This window comes from Oncorhynchus clarkii, unplaced genomic scaffold (assembly GCF_045791955.1).
Source record: "Oncorhynchus clarkii lewisi isolate Uvic-CL-2024 unplaced genomic scaffold, UVic_Ocla_1.0 unplaced_contig_214_pilon_pilon, whole genome shotgun sequence".
Lineage (NCBI taxonomy): Eukaryota > Metazoa > Chordata > Actinopteri > Salmoniformes > Salmonidae > Oncorhynchus > Oncorhynchus clarkii.
Genome location: NW_027257928.1, coordinates 255,001 through 275,425, shown reverse-complemented (window position 1 = coordinate 275,425; position 20,425 = coordinate 255,001). Strand labels below are relative to the sequence as shown.

At 43.9% G+C, this 20,425-nt stretch overlaps 1 protein-coding gene across 1 annotated transcript in view; it reads left to right on the top strand.

Moving 5' to 3' along the window:
• LOC139393681 (CUB and sushi domain-containing protein 3-like) overlaps positions 1–20,425 on the top strand; it is a gene marked incomplete at its 5' end in the record, with an annotated part of 562,572 nt that overhangs the window by 353,836 nt on the left and 188,311 nt on the right. The window contains 2 exons of the mRNA XM_071142025.1: positions 7,147–7,265; positions 20,393–20,425. The exon at positions 20,393–20,425 is cut by the window's right edge and continues 37 nt beyond it. Of these exons, the coding sequence (XP_070998126.1) occupies positions 7,147–7,265; positions 20,393–20,425 (152 nt within the window). The remainder of the gene's footprint in view (positions 1–7,146; positions 7,266–20,392) is intronic.

Genomic DNA, 20,425 nt, shown 5'->3' with positions numbered 1-20,425 from the left:
TCTCTCACCACTCTGTTTACCACTCTGTTTACCAGTCATAGTCTCTCACCACTCTGTTTACCACTCTGTTTACCACTCATAGTCTCTCACCACTCTGTTTACCACTCATAGTCTCTCACCACTCTGTTTACCACTCATAGTCTCTCACCACTCTGTTTACATCTCTGTTTACCACTCATAGTCTCTCACCACTCTGTTCATCACTCATAGTCTCTCACCACTCTGTTTACCACTCATAGTCTCTCACCACTCTGTTTACCACTCTGTTCACCACTCTGTTTACAGCTCTGTTTACCACTCATAGTCTCTCACCACTCTGTTTACCACTCATAGTCTCTCACCACTCTGTTTACCACTCATAGTCTCTCACCACTCTGTTTACCACTCTGTTTACCACTCATAGTCTCTCTCCACTCTGTTTACCACTCATAGTCTCTCACCACTATGTTTACCACTCTGTTTACCACTCATAGTCTCTCACCACTCTGTTTACCACTCATAGTCTCTCACCACTCTGTTTACCACTCAAAGTCTCTCACCACTCTGTTTACAGCTCTGTTTACCACTCTGTTTACCACTCAAAGTCTCTCACCACTCTGTTTACCACTCATAGTCTCTCACCACTCTGTTTACCACTCAAAGTCTCTCACCACTCTGTTTACCACTCTGTTTACCACTCATAGTCTCTCACCACTCTGTTTACCACTCGTAGTCTCTCACCACTCTGTTTACCACTTATAGTCTCTCACCACTCTGTTTACCACTCATAGTCTCTCACCACTCTGTTTTCCACTCATAGTCTCTCACCACTCTGTTTACCACTCTGTTTACCACTCATAGTCTCTCACCACTCTGTTTACCACTCATAGTCTCTCACCACTCTGTTTACCACTCTGTTTACCACTCATAGTCTCTCACCACTCTGTTTACCACTCTGTTCACCACTCATAGTCTCTCACCACTCTGTTTACCACTCATAGTCTCTCACCACTCTGTTTACCACTCATAGTCTCTCACCATTCTGTTTACCACTCATAGTCTCTCACCACTCTGGTTACCACTCATAGTCTCTCACCACTCTGTTTACCACTCTGTTTACCACTCATAGTCTCTCACCACTCTGTTTACCACTCTGTTCACCACTCATAGTCTCTCACCACTCTGTTTACCACTCATAGTCTCTCACCACTCTGTTTACCACTCATAGTCTCTCACCACTCTGTTTACCACTCTGTTTACCACTCATAGTCTCTCACCACTCTGTTTACCACTCTGTTTACCACTCATAGTCTCTCACCACTATGTGTACCATTCATAGTCTCTCACCACTCTGTTTACCACTCTGTTTACCAGTCATAGTCTCTCACCACTCTGTTTACCACACATAGTCTCTCACCACTCTGTTTACCACTCTGTTTACCACTCATAGTCTCTCACCACTCTGTTTACCACTCATAGTCTCTCACCACTCTGTTTACCACTCATAGTCTCTCACCACTCTGTTTACATCTCTGTTTACCACTCATAGTCTCTCACCACTCTGTTTACCACTCATAGTCTCTCACCACTCTGTTTACCACTCTGTTCACCACTCTGTTTACAGCTCTGTTTACCACTCATAGTCTCTCACCACTCTGTTTACCACTCATAGTCTCTCACCACTCTGTTTACCACTCATAGTCTCTCACCACTCTGTTTACCACTCATAGTCTCTCACCACTCTGTTTTCCACTCATAGTCTCTCACCACTCTGTTTACCACTCTGTTTACCACTCATAGTCTCTCACCACTCTGTTTACCACTCATAGTCTCTCACCACTCTGTTTACCACTCTGTTTACCACTCATAGTCTCTCACCACTCTGTTTACCACTCTGTTCACCACTCATAGTCTCTCACCACTCTGTTTACCACTCATAGTCTCTCACCACTCTGTTTACCACTCATAGTCTCTCACCATTCTGTTTACCACTCATAGTCTCTCACCACTCTGTTTTCCACTCATAGTCTCTCACCACTCTGTTTACCACTCTGTTTACCACTCATAGTCTCTCACCACTCTGTTTACCACTCATAGTCTCTCACCACTCTGTTTACCACTCTGTTTACCACTCATAGTCTCTCACCACTCTGTTTACCACTCTGTTCACCACTCATAGTCTCTCAACACTCTGTTTACCACTCATAGTCTCTCACCACTCTGTTTACCACTCATAGTCTCTCACCATTCTGTTTACCACTCATAGTCTCTCACCACTCTGGTTACCACTCATAGTCTCTCACCACTCTGTTTACCACTCTGTTTACCACTCATAGTCTCTCACCACTCTGTTTACCACTCTGTTCACCAATCATAGTCTCTCACCACTCTGTTTACCACTCATAGTCTCTCACCACTCTGTTTACCACTCTGTTTACCACTCATAGTCTCTCACCACTCTGTTTACCACTCATAGTCTCTCACCACTCTGTTTACCACTCTGTTTACCACTCATAGTCTCTCACCACTCTGTTTACCACTCATAGTCTCTCACCACTCTGTTTACCACTCTGTTTACCACTCATAGTCTCTCACCACTCTGTTTACCACTCATAGTCTCTCACCACTCTGTTTACCACTCTGTTTACCACTCATAGTCTCTCACCACTCTGTTTACCACTCATAGTCTCTCATCACTCTGTTCACCACTCTGTTTACCAGTCATAGTCTCTCACCACTCTGTTTACCACTCTGTTTACCACTCATAGTCTCTCAGCACTCTGTTTACCACTCTGTTCACCACTCATAGTCTCTCACCACTCTGGTTACCACTCATAGTCTCTCACCACTCTGTTTACCACTCATAGTCTCTCACCACTCTGTTTACCACTCTGTTTACAGCTCTGTTTACCACTCATAGTCTCTCACCACTCTGTTTACCACTCATAGTCTCTCACCACTCTGTTTACCACTCATAGTCTCTCACCACTCTGTTTACCACTCATAGTCTCTCACCACTCTGTTTACCACTCTGTTCACCACTCATAGTCTCTCACCACTCTGTTTACCACTCATAGTCTCTCACCACTCTGTTTACCACTCTGTTTACCACTCATAGTCTCTCACCACTCTGTTTACCACTCTGTTTACCAGTCATAGTCTCTCACCACTCTGTTTACCACTCTGTTTACCACTCATAGTCTCTCATCACTCTGTTTACCACTCGTAGTCTCTCACCACTCTGTTTACCACTCATAGTCTCTCACCACTCTGTTTACCACTCATAGTCTCTCACCACTCTGTTTACCACTCATAGTCTCTCACCACTCTGTTTACCACTCTGTTTACCACTCATAGTCTCTCACCACTCTGTTTACCACTCATAGTCTCTCACCACTCTGTTTACCACTCTGTTTACCACTCATAGTCTCTCACCACTCTGTTTACCACTCTGTTCACCACTCATAGTCTCTCACCACTCTGTTTACCACTCATAGTCTCTCACCACTCTGTTTACCACTCATAGTCTCTCACCATTCTGTTTACCACTCATAGTCTCTCACCACTCTGGTTACCACTCATAGTCTCTCACCACTCTGTTTACCACTCTGTTTACCACTCATAGTCTCTCACCACTCTGTTTACCACTCTGTTCACCACTCATAGTCTCTCACCACTCTGTTTACCACTCATAGTCTCTCACCACTCTGTTTACCACTCTGTTTACCACTCATAGTCTCTCACCACTCTGTTTACCACTCATAGTCTCTCACCACTCTGTTTACCACTCTGTTTACCACTCATAGTCTCTCACCACTCTGTTTACCACTCTGTTTACCACTCATAGTCTCTCACCACTATGTGTACCATTCATAGTCTCTCACCACTCTGTTTACCACTCTGTTTACCAGTCATAGTCTCTCACCACTCTGTTTACCACTCTGTTTACCACTCATAGTCTCTCACCACTCTGTTTACCACTCATAGTCTCTCACCACTCTGTTTACCACTCATAGTCTCTCACCACTCTGTTTACATCTCTGTTTACCACTCATAGTCTCTCACCACTCTGTTCATCACTCATAGTCTCTCACCACTCTGTTTACCACTCATAGTCTCTCACCACTCTGTTTACCACTCTGTTCACCACTCTGTTTACAGCTCTGTTTACCACTCATAGTCTCTCACCACTCTGTTTACCACTCATAGTCTCTCACCACTCTGTTTACCACTCATAGTCTCTCACCACTCTGTTTACCACTCTGTTTACCACTCATAGTCTCTCTCCACTCTGTTTACCACTCATAGTCTCTCACCACTATGTTTACCACTCTGTTTACCACTCATAGTCTCTCACCACTCTGTTTACCACTCATAGTCTCTCACCACTCTGTTTACCACTCAAAGTCTCTCACCACTCTGTTTACAGCTCTGTTTACCACTCTGTTTACCACTCAAAGTCTCTCACCACTCTGTTTACCACTCATAGTCTCTCACCACTCTGTTTACCACTCAAAGTCTCTCACCACTCTGTTTACCACTCTGTTTACCACTCATAGTCTCTCACCACTCTGTTTACCACTCGTAGTCTCTCACCACTCTGTTTACCACTTATAGTCTCTCACCACTCTGTTTACCACTCATAGTCTCTCACCACTCTGTTTTCCACTCATAGTCTCTCACCACTCTGTTTACCACTCTGTTTACCACTCATAGTCTCTCACCACTCTGTTTACCACTCATAGTCTCTCACCACTCTGTTTACCACTCTGTTTACCACTCATAGTCTCTCACCACTCTGTTTACCACTCTGTTCACCACTCATAGTCTCTCACCACTCTGTTTACCACTCATAGTCTCTCACCACTCTGTTTACCACTCATAGTCTCTCACCATTCTGTTTACCACTCATAGTCTCTCACCACTCTGGTTACCACTCATAGTCTCTCACCACTCTGTTTACCACTCTGTTTACCACTCATAGTCTCTCACCACTCTGTTTACCACTCTGTTCACCACTCATAGTCTCTCACCACTCTGTTTACCACTCATAGTCTCTCACCACTCTGTTTACCACTCATAGTCTCTCACCACTCTGTTTACCACTCTGTTTACCACTCATAGTCTCTCACCACTCTGTTTACCACTCTGTTTACCACTCATAGTCTCTCACCACTATGTGTACCATTCATAGTCTCTCACCACTCTGTTTACCACTCTGTTTACCAGTCATAGTCTCTCACCACTCTGTTTACCACACATAGTCTCTCACCACTCTGTTTACCACTCTGTTTACCACTCATAGTCTCTCACCACTCTGTTTACCACTCATAGTCTCTCACCACTCTGTTTACCACTCATAGTCTCTCACCACTCTGTTTACATCTCTGTTTACCACTCATAGTCTCTCACCACTCTGTTTACCACTCATAGTCTCTCACCACTCTGTTTACCACTCTGTTCACCACTCTGTTTACAGCTCTGTTTACCACTCATAGTCTCTCACCACTCTGTTTACCACTCATAGTCTCTCACCACTCTGTTTACCACTCATAGTCTCTCACCACTCTGTTTACCACTCTGTTTACCACTCATAGTCTCTCTCCACTCTGTTTACCACTCATAGTCTCTCACCACTATGTTTACCACTCTGTTTACCACTCATAGTCTCTCACCACTCTGTTTACCACTCATAGTCTCTCACCACTCTGTTTACCACTCAAAGTCTCTCACCACTCTGTTTACAGCTCTGTTTACCACTCTGTTTACCACTCAAAGTCTCTCACCACTCTGTTTACCACTCATAGTCTCTCACCACTCTGTTTACCACTCAAAGTCTCTCACCACTCTGTTTACCACTCTGTTTACCACTCATAGTCTCTCACCACTCTGTTTACCACTCATAGTCTCTCACCACTCTGTTTACCACTCTGTTCACCACTCATAGTCTCTCACCATTCTGTTTACCACTCAAAGTCTCTCACCACTCTGTTTACCACTCATAGTCTCTCACCACTCTGTTTACCACTCTGGTTACCACTCATAGTCTCTCACCACTCTGTTTACCACTCACAGTCTCTCACCACTCTGTTTACCACTCTGTTCACCACTCATAGTCTCTCACCACTCTGTTCACCACTCAGTCTCTCACCACTCTGTTCACCACTCATTAGCTCTCACCACTCTGTTCACCACTCATAGTCTCTCACCACTCTGTTCACCACTCATAGTCTCTCACCACTCTGTTTACCACTCATAGTCTCTCACCACTCTGTTTACCACTCTGGTTACCACTCTGTTTACCACTCATAGTCTCTCACCACTCTGTTTACCACTCATAGTCTCTCACCACTCTGTTTACCACTCTGTTTACCACTCATAGTCTCTCACCACTCTGGTTACCACTCATAGTCTCTCACCACTCTATTTACCACTCTGGTTACCACTCATAGTCTCTCACCACTCTGTTCACCACTCATAGTCTCTCACCACTCTGTTTACCACTCTGTTTACCACTCAAAGTCTCTCACCACTCTGTTCACCACTCATAGTCTCTCACCACTCTGTTTACCACTCTGTTCACCACTCATAGTCTCTCACCACTCTGTTCACCACTCATAGTCTCTCACCACTCTGTTCACCACTCATAGTCTCTCACCACTCTGGTTACCACTCATAGTCTCTCACCACTCTGTTTACCACTCTTTTTACCACTCATATTCTCTCACCACTCTGTTTACCACTCTGTTTACCACTCATAGTCTCTCACCACTCTGTTTACCACTAATAGTCTCTCACCACTCTGTTCACCACTCATAGTCTCTCACCACTCTGTTTACCACTCTGTTTACCACTCATAGTCTCTCACCACTATGTGTACCACTCACAGACTCCATCTCCACTCCACTCACCCATCTACTCATCACTCTTTGACCACTCTCAATATTCCTAGTTGTATTATAACGACCTATCATCTCTCAGTATCCCTATAAGGAGTGTTTTAACGACCTATCATCTCTCAGTATTCCTATAAGGTGTTAACGACCGGTTCCTTACTGTATTCTACTGTTTTGAATGTTTCGTGTTTGTTTCCATGTTCCTGTACTGATCTTGATTTGCAGACAAGTGATTGCTATTTCCACGCGTGTGTTTTGACTCTGTCCTAAGCAATAGGTTTGGATTCATGCCCAGAACCTCAGCCTCCCCTCAACGGTGTCAATGTGGGCCAGCGCTTCACTGTGGGGGACATGGTTTCCTTTCAGTGTGACCAAGGCTACTCTCTGAAGGTGAGTACACACACACACGCACAAGGGCACGCGCACGCACACGCACACACTCACACAAACACAAACACAAACACACACACACACACACACACACACACACACGCACGCGCACGCACACACTCACACAAACACACACACACACACACACACACACACACACACACACACACACACACACACACACACACTTGCTCTGTTACCAAGGCTACTCTCTGAAGGTAAGTACACACACACACACGCACACACACACACACACACACACTTGCTCTGTTACCTTCAGGTGGGTTTTGGTTTTGCTAGGGTGGTGCAGGGTGGGCCAGTGGTGGATGGACGGAGGCATCTGCCCTTTGGTGCAGAAGGTTTACCTTAACTTAAACTTAACTTAACTTAACTCAATGTAACTGTCATGTTGTCTTGTCTCTGTCCTTTCCCTTCACCCTGTCTCCCTCTGCTGGTCGTGTTAGGTTACCTTTTCTCCCCCGCTTTCCCCCAGCTGTCCCTTGTCTCCTCTAACTACCCATTCACCCCGTTCCCCACCTGTGCCCTTTTTTCCCTCTGATTAGGTCCCTATATCTCTCTCTGTTTCTGCTCCTGTCCTTGTCGGATTCTTGTTTGTTTGTGTCATTCATGCCTGAACCAGACTGTCGTCATGTTTGCTGTAACCTTGTCCTGTCCTGTCGGAATCTGCCGGTCCATCTGAGCCTACCTATGTTTGGTAATTAAAGAAGCTCTGTTTAAGTTGATTCGCTTTTGGGTCCTCATTCACGCACCGCAACAGAAGAATCCGACCAAGAATGGACCCAGCGACTTCGGATCCTCTCCACTCAGCCGTCGAGATCCAGGGAGCGATGCTAGGCAGACACAAGCAGGAATTGTCTGCTGCTCGACATGCCGTTGAGACCCTGGCCACCCAAGTCTCCAACCTCACAGAACAGGTTCACCATCTCCGCCTCGATCCACCGGCCACTTCCAGGGCTTTCGAATCTCCGGAGCCCAGAATCAATAACCCGCCGTGTTACTCTGGGGAGCCCACTGAATGCCGCTCGTTCCTCACCCAGTGTGATATTGTGTTTTCTCTCCAGCCCAACACTTACTCCAGGAGCACTGCTCGTGTCGCCTATGTCATATCTCTCCTTATTGGACGGGCTCGTGAGTGGGGCACGGCAATCTGGGAGGCAAGGGCTGAGTGTACTAACCAGTATCAAGACTTTAAGGAGGAGATGATACGGGTTTTTGATCGATCTGTTTTTGGGGAGGAGGCTTCCAGGGCCCTGTCTTCCCTATGTCAAGGCAATCGATCCATAACAGACTACTCTATTGAGTTTCGCACTCTTGCTGTCTCCAGTGGCTGGAACGAGCCGGCCTTGCTCGCTCGTCTTCTGGAGGGTTTCCGCGCAGAGGTAAAGGATGAGATTCTCTCCCGGGAGGTTCCTTCCAGCGTGGATTCCTTGATTGAACTCGCTATTCGCATTGAGCGACGGGTTGATCTTCGTCACCGAGCTCGTGGAAAGGAGCTCGCGCTCTCCGTCGCCTCCCTCTCCGCATCACTACCATCTTCCTCTGCCGGCTCGGGTGCTGAGCCCATGCAGCTGGGAGGTATCCGCATCTCGACTGAGGAGAGGGAACGGAGAATCACCAACCGCCTCTGTCTCTATTGCGGTTCCGCTGGTCATTTTGTCACTTCATGTCCAGTAAAAGGCCAGAGCTCGTCAGTAAGCGGAGGGCTACTGGTGAGCGCTACTACTCCTGTCTCTCCTTCAAGATCCTGCACTACCTTGTCGGTCCATCTACGCTGGACCGGTTCGTCAGCTTCCTGCAGTGCCTTAATAGACTCTGGGGCGGAGGGCTGTTTTATGGACGAGACCTGGGCTCGGGAACATGACATTCCTCTCAGACAGTTAAAGGAGCCCACGGCCTTGTTCGCCCTGGATGGTAGTCCTCTCCCCAGGATTCAGAGTGAGACGCTACCTTTAACCCTCACTGTTTCTGGTAATCATAGTGAAACCATTTCTTTTTTAATTTTTCGTTCACCTTTTACACCTGTTGTTTTGGGCCATCCCTGGCTAGTTTGTCATAATCCTTCCATTAATTGGTCTAGTAATTCTATCCTCTCCTGGAACGTCTCTTGTCATGTGAAATGTTTAATGTCTGCTATCCCTCCTGTTTCCTCTGTCTCTTCTTCACAGGAGGAGCCTGGTGATTTGACAGGGGTGCCGGAGGAATATCACGATCTGCGCACGGTGTTCAGTCGGTCCAGGGCCACCTCTCTTCCTCCACACCGGTCGTATGATTGTAGTATTGATCTCCTTCCGGGAACCACCCCCCCCCGGGGTAGACTATACTCTCTGTCGGCTCCCGAACGTAAGGCTCTCGAAGATTATTTGTCTGTAGCTCTTGACGCCGGTACCATAGTCCCCTCCTCCTCTCCCGCCGGAGCGGGGTTTTTTTTTGTCAAGAAGAAGGACGGGTCTCTGCGCCCCTGCATAGATTATCGAGGGCTGAATGACATAACAGTGAAGAATCGTTATCCGCTTCCTCTTATGTCTTCAGCCTTCGAGATCCTGCAGGGAGCCAGGTTTTTCACTAAGTTGGACCTTCGTAACGCTTACCATCTCGTGCGCATCAGGGAGGGGGACGAGTGGAAGACGGCGTTTAACACTCCGTTAGGGCACTTTGAATACCGGGTTCTTCCTTTCGGCCTCGCTAACGCTCCAGCTGTCTTTCAGGCATTAGTCAATGATGTCCTGAGAGACATGCTGAACATCTTTGTTTTCGTTTACCTTGACGATATCCTGATTTTTTCACCGTCACTCCAGATTCATGTTCAGCACGTTCGACGTGTCCTCCAGCGCCTTTTAGAGAATTGTCTTTTTGTGAAGGCTGAGAAGTGCACTTTTCATGCCTCCTCCGTCACATTTCTCGGTTCTGTTATTTCCGCTGAAGGCATTAAGATGGATCCCGCTAAGGTCCAAGCTGTCATTGATTGGCCCGTCCCTAAGTCACGCGTCGAGCTGCAGCGCTTTCTCGGCTTCGCGAACTTCTATCGTCGTTTCATCCGTAATTTCGGTCAGGTGGCAGCTCCTCTCACAGCCCTTACTTCTGTCAAGACGTGCTTTAAGTGGTCCGTTTCCGCCCAGGGAGCTTTTGATCTCCTCAAGAATCGTTTTACATCCGCTCCTATCCTTGTTACACCTGACGTCTCTAGACAGTTCGTTGTCGAGGTTGACGCGTCAGAGGTGGGAGTGGGAGCCATCCTTTCTCAGCGCTCCCTCTCTGACGACAAGGTCCACCCATGCGCGTATTTTTCTCATCGCCTGTCGCCGTCGGAACGTAACTATGATGTGGGTAACCGCGAACTGCTCGCCATCCGGTTAGCCCTAGGCGAATGGCGACAGTGGTTGGAGGGGGCGACCGTTCCTTTTGTCGTTTGGATTGACCATAGGAACCTTGAGTACATCCGTTCTGCCAAACGACTTAATGCGCGTCAGGCGCGTTGGGCGCTGTTTTTCGCTCGTTTCGAGTTCGTGATTTCTTATCGTCCGGGCTCTAAGAACACCAAGCCTGATGCTTTGTCTCGTCTCTTCAGTTCTTCAGTAGCCTCCACTGACCCCGAGGGGATTCTCCCTGAGGGGCGTGTTGTCGGGTTGACTGTCTGGGGAATTGAGAGGCAGGTAAAGCAAGCACTCACTCAAACTCCGTCGCCGCGCGCTTGTCCTAGGAACCTTCTTTTCGTTCCCGTTCCTACTCGTCTGGCCGTTCTTCAGTGGGCTCACTCTGCCAAGTTAGCCGGCCACCCTGGCGTTCGGGGTACGCTTGCTTCCATTCGCCAGCGTTTCTGGTGGCCCACCCGGGAGCATGACACGCGTCGTTTCGTGGCTGCTTGTTCGGTCTGCGCGCAGACTAAGTCCGGTAACTCTCCTCCTGCCGGCCGTCTCAGGCCGCTTCCTATTCCCTCTCGACCGTGGTCTCACATCGCCTTAGATTTTGTCACCGGACTGCCTTCGTCAGCGGGGAAGACTGTTATTCTTACGGTTGTCGATAGGTTCTCTAAGGCGGCTCATTTCATTCCCCTTGCTAAGCTTCCTTCTGCTAAAGAGACGGCACAAATCATCATCGAGAATGTTTTCAGAATTCATGGCCTTCCGTCAGACGTCGTTTCGGACAGAGGTCCGCAATTCACGTCTCAATTTTGGAGGGAGTTTTGCCGTTTGATTGGGGCTTCCGTCAGTCTCTCTTCCGGCTTTCACCCCCAGTCTAACGGTCAAGCAGAACGGGCCAATCAGACTATTGGTCGCATCTTACGCAGTCTTTCTTTTCGCAACCCTGCGTCTTGGTCAGAACAGCTCCCCTGGGCAGAATACGCCCACAACTCGCTTCCTTCGTCTGCGACCGGGCTATCTCCTTTTCAGAGTAGCCTCGGGTACCAGCCTCCGTTGTTCTCATCTCAGTTCGCCGAGTCCAGCGTCCCCTCCGCTCAGGCTTTTGTCCAACGTTGCGAGCGCACCTGGAAGAGGGTCAGGTCTGCACTTTGCCGTTATAGGGCGCAGACTGTGAGAGCTGCTAATAAGCGTAGAACTAAGAGCCCTAGGTATTGTCGCGGTCAGAGAGTTTGGCTCTCCACTCAGAACCTTCCCCTTAAGACGGCTTCTCGCAAGTTGACCCCGCGGTTCATTGGTCCATTCCGTATCTCTCAGGTCATTAATCCTGTCGCAGTGCGACTTCTTCTTCCGCGATATCTTCGTCGCGTCCACCCGGTCTTCCATGTCTCCTGTGTTAAGCCCGTTCTTCGCGCCCCCGCTCGTCTTCCCCCCCCCCCCCCCCCATCCTTGTCGAGGGCGCACCTATCTACAGGGTCCGTAAGATCTTGGACATGCGTCCTCGGGGCCGTGGTCATCAGTACCTAGTTGACTGGGAGGGGTACGGTCCTGAGGAGAGGAGTTGGGTTCCCTCTCGGGACGTGCTGGACCGTGCGCTGATTGATGATTTCCTCCGTGGCCGCCAGGTTTCCTCCTCGAGTGCGCCAGGAGGCGCTCGGTGAGTGGGGGGGTACTGTCATGTTGTCTTGTCTCTGTCCTTTCCCTTCACCCTGTCTCCCTCTGCTGGTCGTGTTAGGTTACCTTTTCTCCCCCGCTTTCCCCCAGCTGTCCCTTGTCTCCTCTAACTACCCATTCACCCCGTTCCCCACCTGTGCCCTTTTTTCCCTCTGATTAGGTCCCTATATCTCTCTCTGTTTCTGCTCCTGTCCTTGTCGGATTCTTGTTTGTTTGTGTCATTCATGCCTGAACCAGACTGTCGTCATGTTTGCTGTAACCTTGTCCTGTCCTGTCGGAATCTGCCGGTCCATCTGAGCCTACCTATGTTTGGTAATTAAAGAAGCTCTGTTTAAGTTGATTCGCTTTTGGGTCCTCATTCACGCACCGCAACAGTAACTTAACTCAACTTAACTTAACTTAACTCAACTTAACACAATGTAACTTAACTTAACTTAACTCAATGTAACTTAACTCAACTTAACTTAACTCAATGTAACTTAACTCAACTTAACTTAACTTAACTCAACTTAACACAATGTAACTTAACTTAACTTAACTCAATGTAACTTAACTCAACTTAACTCAATGTAACTTAAATCAACTTAACTTAACTCAATGTAACTTAACTCAACTTAACTTAACTTTAAACACTTTGAAATTTGACTTTGCGAACAACTTAGAAATTTGAACATTTTTGAAAAACATAGATGAAGGTCTAATTCTGACATGAGAGCTTGAGCAGGGCTCCACAGGGCTCTAGTTCACTATAGAGGGAGTAGGGTTCCATTTGGGACACATGTCTGATGTAGAGCTGCCAGTTTAGGTATGCAGACCCAGGGAATACCCTGAAGGTTGAAGTGAAACACACACACACACACGCGCACACACACACACACACACACACACACACACCAGCAAAAAACACACACACAATTGATCTGTGTTGTTCAGATCCTCAGGTTCTAACTAACCCTCATGAAACTAATTCAGAGTAGATAAGATTATTAGTATTATGACCAGTTACTGTATTTAATATAATTAATATTATGACCAGTTACTGTATTTAATATAATTAATATTATGACCAGTTACTGTAATTAATATAATTAATATTATGACCAGTTACTATAATTAATATTATGACCAGATACTGTAATTAATATTATGACAAGTTACTGTAATTAATATTATGACCAATTACTGTAATTAATATAATTAATACTATGACTAGTTACTATTATTAATATTATGACCAGTTACTGTAATTAATATAATTAATATTATGACCAATTAGTGTAATCAATATAATTAATATTTTGACAAGTAACTATACTTAATATTATTAAAATTATGACCAGTTACTATAATTCATATTATTAATATTATGACCAGTTACTATAATTAATATAATTAATATTATCACCAGTTACTGTAATTAATATAATTAATATTAAGACCAATTACTATAATTGATGTAATTAATATTATGACAAGTTACTATAATTAATATAATTAATATTATGACCAATTGTTATAATTAATATAAATAATATTATGACTAGTTACCATAATTAATCTAATTAATATTATGACCAGTGACTGTAATTAATATTATAAACAGTTACTATAATTAATATTAGTAATATTATGTATGACCAGTTACTCTAAATCATATTATTACCAGTTACTGTAATTAATCTAATTAATATTATGACTAGTTACCATAATTAATCTAATTAATATTATGTATGACCAGTTACTCTAAATCATATTATGACCAGATACTGTAATTCATATTTTAACCAGTTACTGTAATTAATATTATGACCAGTTACTGTAATTTATATTATGTATGACCAGTTACTCTAAATCATATTATGACCAGATACTGTAATTCATATTTTAACCAGTTACTGTAATTAATATTATGACCAGTTACTGTAATTTATATTATGAACAGTTAGTGGAATTAATATAATTAATATTATGACCAGTTACTGTAATTAATATAATTCATTTTATGACCAGTTAAACATCTCAGCAGGAGAGCCTTCACTTCTGGCACAAACAACATAAAACATCCACATTCTGGTTGTGTTCAACATCTGCATACTGGTTGTGTCCATCATCTATATACTGGTTGTGTCCAACATCCACATACTGGTTGTGTCCAACATCTACATACTGGTTGTGTCCAACATCTACATACTGGTTGTGTCCAGCATCTACATACTGGTTGTGTCCAACATCTACATTCTGGTTGTGTCCAACATCTACATACTGGTTCTGTCCAGCATCTACATACTGGTTGTGTCCAACATCTACATACTGGTTGTGTCCAACATCTACATACTGGTTGTGTCCAACATCTACATACTGGTTGTGTCCATCATCCACATACTGGTTGTGTCCAACATCTATATACTGGTTGTGTCCAACATCTATATAATGGTTGTGTCCATCATCTATATACTGGTTGTGTCCAACATCTACATACTGGTTGTGTCCAACAGCCTCATACTGGTTGTGTCCAACATCTACATACTGGTTGTGTCCAACATCTACATACTGGTTGTGTCCAACATCCACATACTGGTTGTGTCCAACATCCACATACTGGTTGTGTCCAGCATCTAAATACTGGTTGTGTCCAACATCCACATACTGGTTGTGTCCAGCATCCACATACTGGTTGTGTCCAGTATCCACATACTGGTTGTGTCCAACATCTACATACTGGTTGTGTACAACATCTACATACTGGTTGTGTCCAACATCCACATACTGGTTGTGTCCAACATCCACATACTGGTTGTGTCCAACATCTACATACTGGTTGTGTCCAACATCCACATACTGGTTGTGTCCAGCATCCACATACTGGTTGTGTCCAACATCTACATACTGGTTGTGTCCAACAGCCACATACTGGTTGTGTCCAACATCCACATACTGGTTGTGTCCAACATCCACATACTGGTTGTGTCCAGCATCTACATACTCTGGTTGTGTCCAACATCTATGTACTGGTTGTGTCCAACATCTACATACTGGTTGTGTCCATCATCTATATACTGGTTGTGTCCAACATCTTCATACTGGTTGTGTCCAACAGCCTCATACTGGTTGTGTCCATCATCCACATACTGGTTGTGTCCAACATCTACACACTGGTTGTGTCCAACATCTATGTACTGGTTGTGTCCAACATCTACATACTGGTTGTGTCCAACATCTATATACTGGTTGTGTCCAACATCTACATACTGGTTGTGTCCAACATCTATATACTGGTTGTGTCCAACATCTACATACTGGTTGTGTCCAACATCTACATACTGGTTGTGTCCAGTATCCACATACTGGTTGTGTCCAACATCTACATACTGGTTGTGTCCAACATCTATATACTGGTTGTGTCCAACATCTATATAATGGTTGTGTCCATCATCTATATACTGGTTGTGTCCAACATCTACATACTGGTTGTGTCCAACAGCCTCATACTGGTTGTGTCCAACATCTACATACTGGTTGTGTCCAACATCTACATACTGGTTGTGTCCAACATCCACATACTGGTTGTGTCCAACATCCACATACTGGTTGTGTCCAGCATCTAAATACTGGTTGTGTCCAACATCCACATACTGGTTGTGTCCAGCATCCACATACTGGTTGTGTCCAGTATCCACATACTGGTTGTGTCCAACATCTACATACTGGTTGTGTACAACATCTACATACTGGTTGTGTCCAACATCCACATACTGGTTGTGTCCAACATCCACATACTGGTTGTGTCCAACATCTACATACTGGTTGTGTCCAACATCCACATACTGGTTGTGTCCAGCATCCACATACTGGTTGTGTCCAACATCTACATACTGGTTGTGTCCAACAGCCACATACTGGTTGTGTCCAACATCCACATACTGGTTGTGTCCAACATCCACATACTGGTTGTGTCCAGCATCTACATACTCTGGTTGTGTCCAACATCTATGTACTGGTTGTGTCCAACATCTACATACTGGTTGTGTCCATCATCTATATACTGGTTGTGTCCAACATCTTCATACTGGTTGTGTCCAACAGCCTCATACTGGTTGTGTCCATCATCCACATACTGGTTGTGTCCAACATCTACACACTGGTTGTGTCCAACATCTATGTACTGGTTGTGTCCAACATCTACATACTGGTTGTGTCCAACATCTATATACTGGTTGTGTCCAACATCTACATACTGGTTGTGTCCAACATCTACATACTGGTTGTGTCCAGTATCCACATACTGGTTGTGTCCAACATCTACATACTGGTTGTGTCCAACATCTATATACTGGTTGTGTCCAACATCTACATACTGGTTGTGTCCAACATCTATATACTGGTTGTGTCCAACATCTACATACTGGTTGTGTCCATCATCCACATACTGGTTGTGTCCAGTATCCACATACTGGTTGTGTCCAACATCTACATACTGGTTGTGTCCATCATCCACATACTGGTTGTGTCCAACATCTACATACTGGTTGTGTCCAACATCTACATACTGGTTGTGTCCAACATCTACATACTGGTTGTGTCCAGTATCCACATACTGGTTGTGTCCAACATCTACATGCTGGTTGTGTCCAGTATCCACATACTGGTTGTGTCCAACATCTACATACTGGTTGTGTCCAACATCTACATACTGGTTGTGTCCAACATCTACATACTGGTTGTGTCCAACATCTACATACTGGTTGTGTCCAACATCTACATACTGGTTGTGTCCAACATCTACATACTGGTTGTATCCAACATCTACATACTGGTTGTGTCCCAAATTGCACCCTATTCCCTTCAGAGACAATTACCTTTTATTCTACGGTTGAGACCTTGAGGATAAAGATGAGGAAGGCATCAGACATGTTTCTCTCCTAGTTGTTTTCATGGCCTTTGTTTGATAGGAATCAGACATGTTTTTCTCCCTGTTGTTTTCATGGCCTTTGTTTGATAGGAATCAGACATGTTTCTCTCCCTGTTGTTTTCATGGCCTTTGTTTGATAGGAATCTGACATGTTTCTCTCCCTGTTGTTTTCATGGCCTTTGTTTGATATGAATCAGCATTTTCAAAGGTTTCTGTGGTATTCCGTTATATTTGTTTGTTTCCTACAGGGCATCCCAAATGGCACCCTATTCCCTATACAGAGCCATAGGGCCTGGTCTAAAGTAGTGCACTACATAGGGAATAGGGTGCCATATGGCCTGGTCTAAATTAGTGTACTATATAGGGACTAGGGTGCCATTTGGGATGCATTTAATGTGATATAGCCACATCCTACAGTGCTGAATAGATGTGTTTGTTTACAGGGTAATATATACATGTCCATTGTCTCGTGCAGGGTAATGTATACAGATGAAGTCGGAGGTTTACATACACTTAGGTCGGAGTCATTAAAACTCGTTTTTCAACCACTCCACAAATTTCTTGTTAAACAAACTGTAGTTTTGGCAAGTCAGTTAGGGCATGTACTTTGTGCATGACACCGGTCATTTCTACAACAATTGTTTACAGACTGATTATTTCACTTACAATTCACTGTATCACAAGTCCAGTGGGTCAGAAGTTGACATACACTAAATTGACTAAGTTGTCTTTGAACTGCTTGGAAAATTCCAGAAAATTATGTCTTGGCCTCAGAAGTTTCTGATAGGCTAATTTACATAATTTGAGACAATTGGAGGTGTACCTGCGGATGTATTTCAAGGCCTACCTTCAAACTCAGTGCCTCTTTGCTTGACATCATTGGGAAATCAAAAGAAATCAGCCAAGACCTCAGAAATAAAATCGTAGACCTCCTCAAGCCTGATTCATCCTTGGGAGCAATTTCCAAACTCCTGAAGGTACCACTTTCATCTGTACAAACAATAGTATGCAAGTATAAACACCATGGGACCACGCAGCCGCCATACCGCTCAGGAAGGAGACGCGTTCTGTCTCCTAGAGATGAACGTACTTTGGTGCGAAAAGTGCAAATTAATCCCAGAACAACAGCAAAGGACCTTGTGAAGATGCTGGAGGAAACAGGTACAAACGTATTTATATCCACAGTAAAACGAGTCCTATATCGACATAACCTGAAAGGCAGCTCAGCAAGGAAGAAGCCACTGCTCCAAAACCGCCATAAAAAAGCCAGACTACAGTTTGCAACTGCACATGGGGACAAAGATTGTACTTTTTGAAGAAATGTCCTCTGGTCTGATAGAACTGTTTGGGCTTAATGACCATTGTTATGTTTGGAGGAAAAAGGGGGATGCTTGCAAGCCAAAGAACACCATCCCAACCGTGAAGCGCAGGGGTGGCAGCATCATGTTGTGGGGGTGCTTTGCTGCAGGAGGGACTGGTGCACTTCACAAAATAGATGGCATGATGAGGAGGAAAATGATGTGGATATATTGAAGCAACATCTCAAGACATCAGTCAGAAAGTTACAGCTTGGTCGCAAATGGGTCTTCCAAATGGACAATGTATTGGAGTGGTCATCACAAAGCCCTGACCTCAATCCTATAGAACATTTGTGGGCAGAACTGAAAAAGCGTGTGCGAGCAAGGAGGCCTACAAACCACTTTCAGTTACACCAGCTCCGTCAGGAGGAATGAGCCAAAATTCACCAACTTATTGTGGGAAGCTTGTGGAAGGCTACCCGAAACGTTTGACCCAAGTTAAACAATTTAAAGGCAACGCTACCAAATACTAACTGAGTGTAAACTTCTGACCCACTGGGAATGTGATGAAAGAAATAAATATTTCTCTCTACTATTATTCAAATAAAGTGGTGATCCCAACTGACCTAAGACAGGGAATTTTTACTCTGATTAAATGTCAGGAATTGTGAAAAACAGAGTTTAAATGTATTTGGCTAAGGTGTATGTAAACTTCCGACTTTACCTGTACATGTATATTTTATCGTACAGGGTAATGTATACATGTATATTTTCTCTTGCAGGGTAATGTATACATTAATATTTTATCGTACAGGGTAATGTATACATATATATTTTATCGTACAGGGTAATGTATACATATATATTTTATCGTACAGGGTAATGTATACATGTATATTTTATCTTGCAGGGTAATGTATACATGTATATTTTATCTTGCAGGGTAATGTATACATTAATATTTTATCGTGCAGGGTAATGTATACATTAATATTTTATCGTACAGGGTAATGTATACATATATATTTTATCTTGCAGGGTAATGTATACATTTTCTTTTCTCTTGCAGGGTAATGTATACATTAATATTTTATCGTGCAGGGTAATGTATACATGTATATTTTATCGTGCAGGGTAATGTATACATTTATATTTTATCGTGCAGGGTAATGTATACATTTATATTTTATCGTGCAGGGTAATGTATACATGTATATTTTATCGTGCAGGGTAATGTATACATTTATATTTTATCGTGCAGGGTAATGTATACATGTATATTTTATCGTGCAGGGTAATGTATACATATATATTTTATCTTGCAGGGTAATGTATACATGTATATTTTATCGTGCAGGGTAATGTATACATATATATTTTATCGTGCAGGGTAATGTATACATGTATATTTTATCGTACAGGGTAATGTATACATGTATATTTTATCGTACAGGGTAATGTATACATTTATATTTTCTCTTGCAGGGTAATGTATACATATATATTTTATCGTGCAGGGTAATGTATACATGTATATTTTATCTTGCAGGGTAATGTATACATTAATATTTTATCTTGCAGGGTAATGTATACGTATATATTTTATTGTACAGGGTAATGTATACATGTATATTTTATCGTACAGGGTAATGTATACATATATATTTTATCGTGCAGGGTAATGTATACATGTATATTTTATCTTGCAGGGTAATGTATACATGTATATTTTCTCTTGCAAGGTAATGAATACATTAATATTTTCTCTTGCAGGGTAATGTATACGTATATATTTTATCTTGCAGGGTAATGAATACATGTATATTTTCTCTTGCAGGGTAATGTATACATTTATATTTTCTCTTGCAGGGTAATGAATACATAACGTGTATGCCAGGGCCC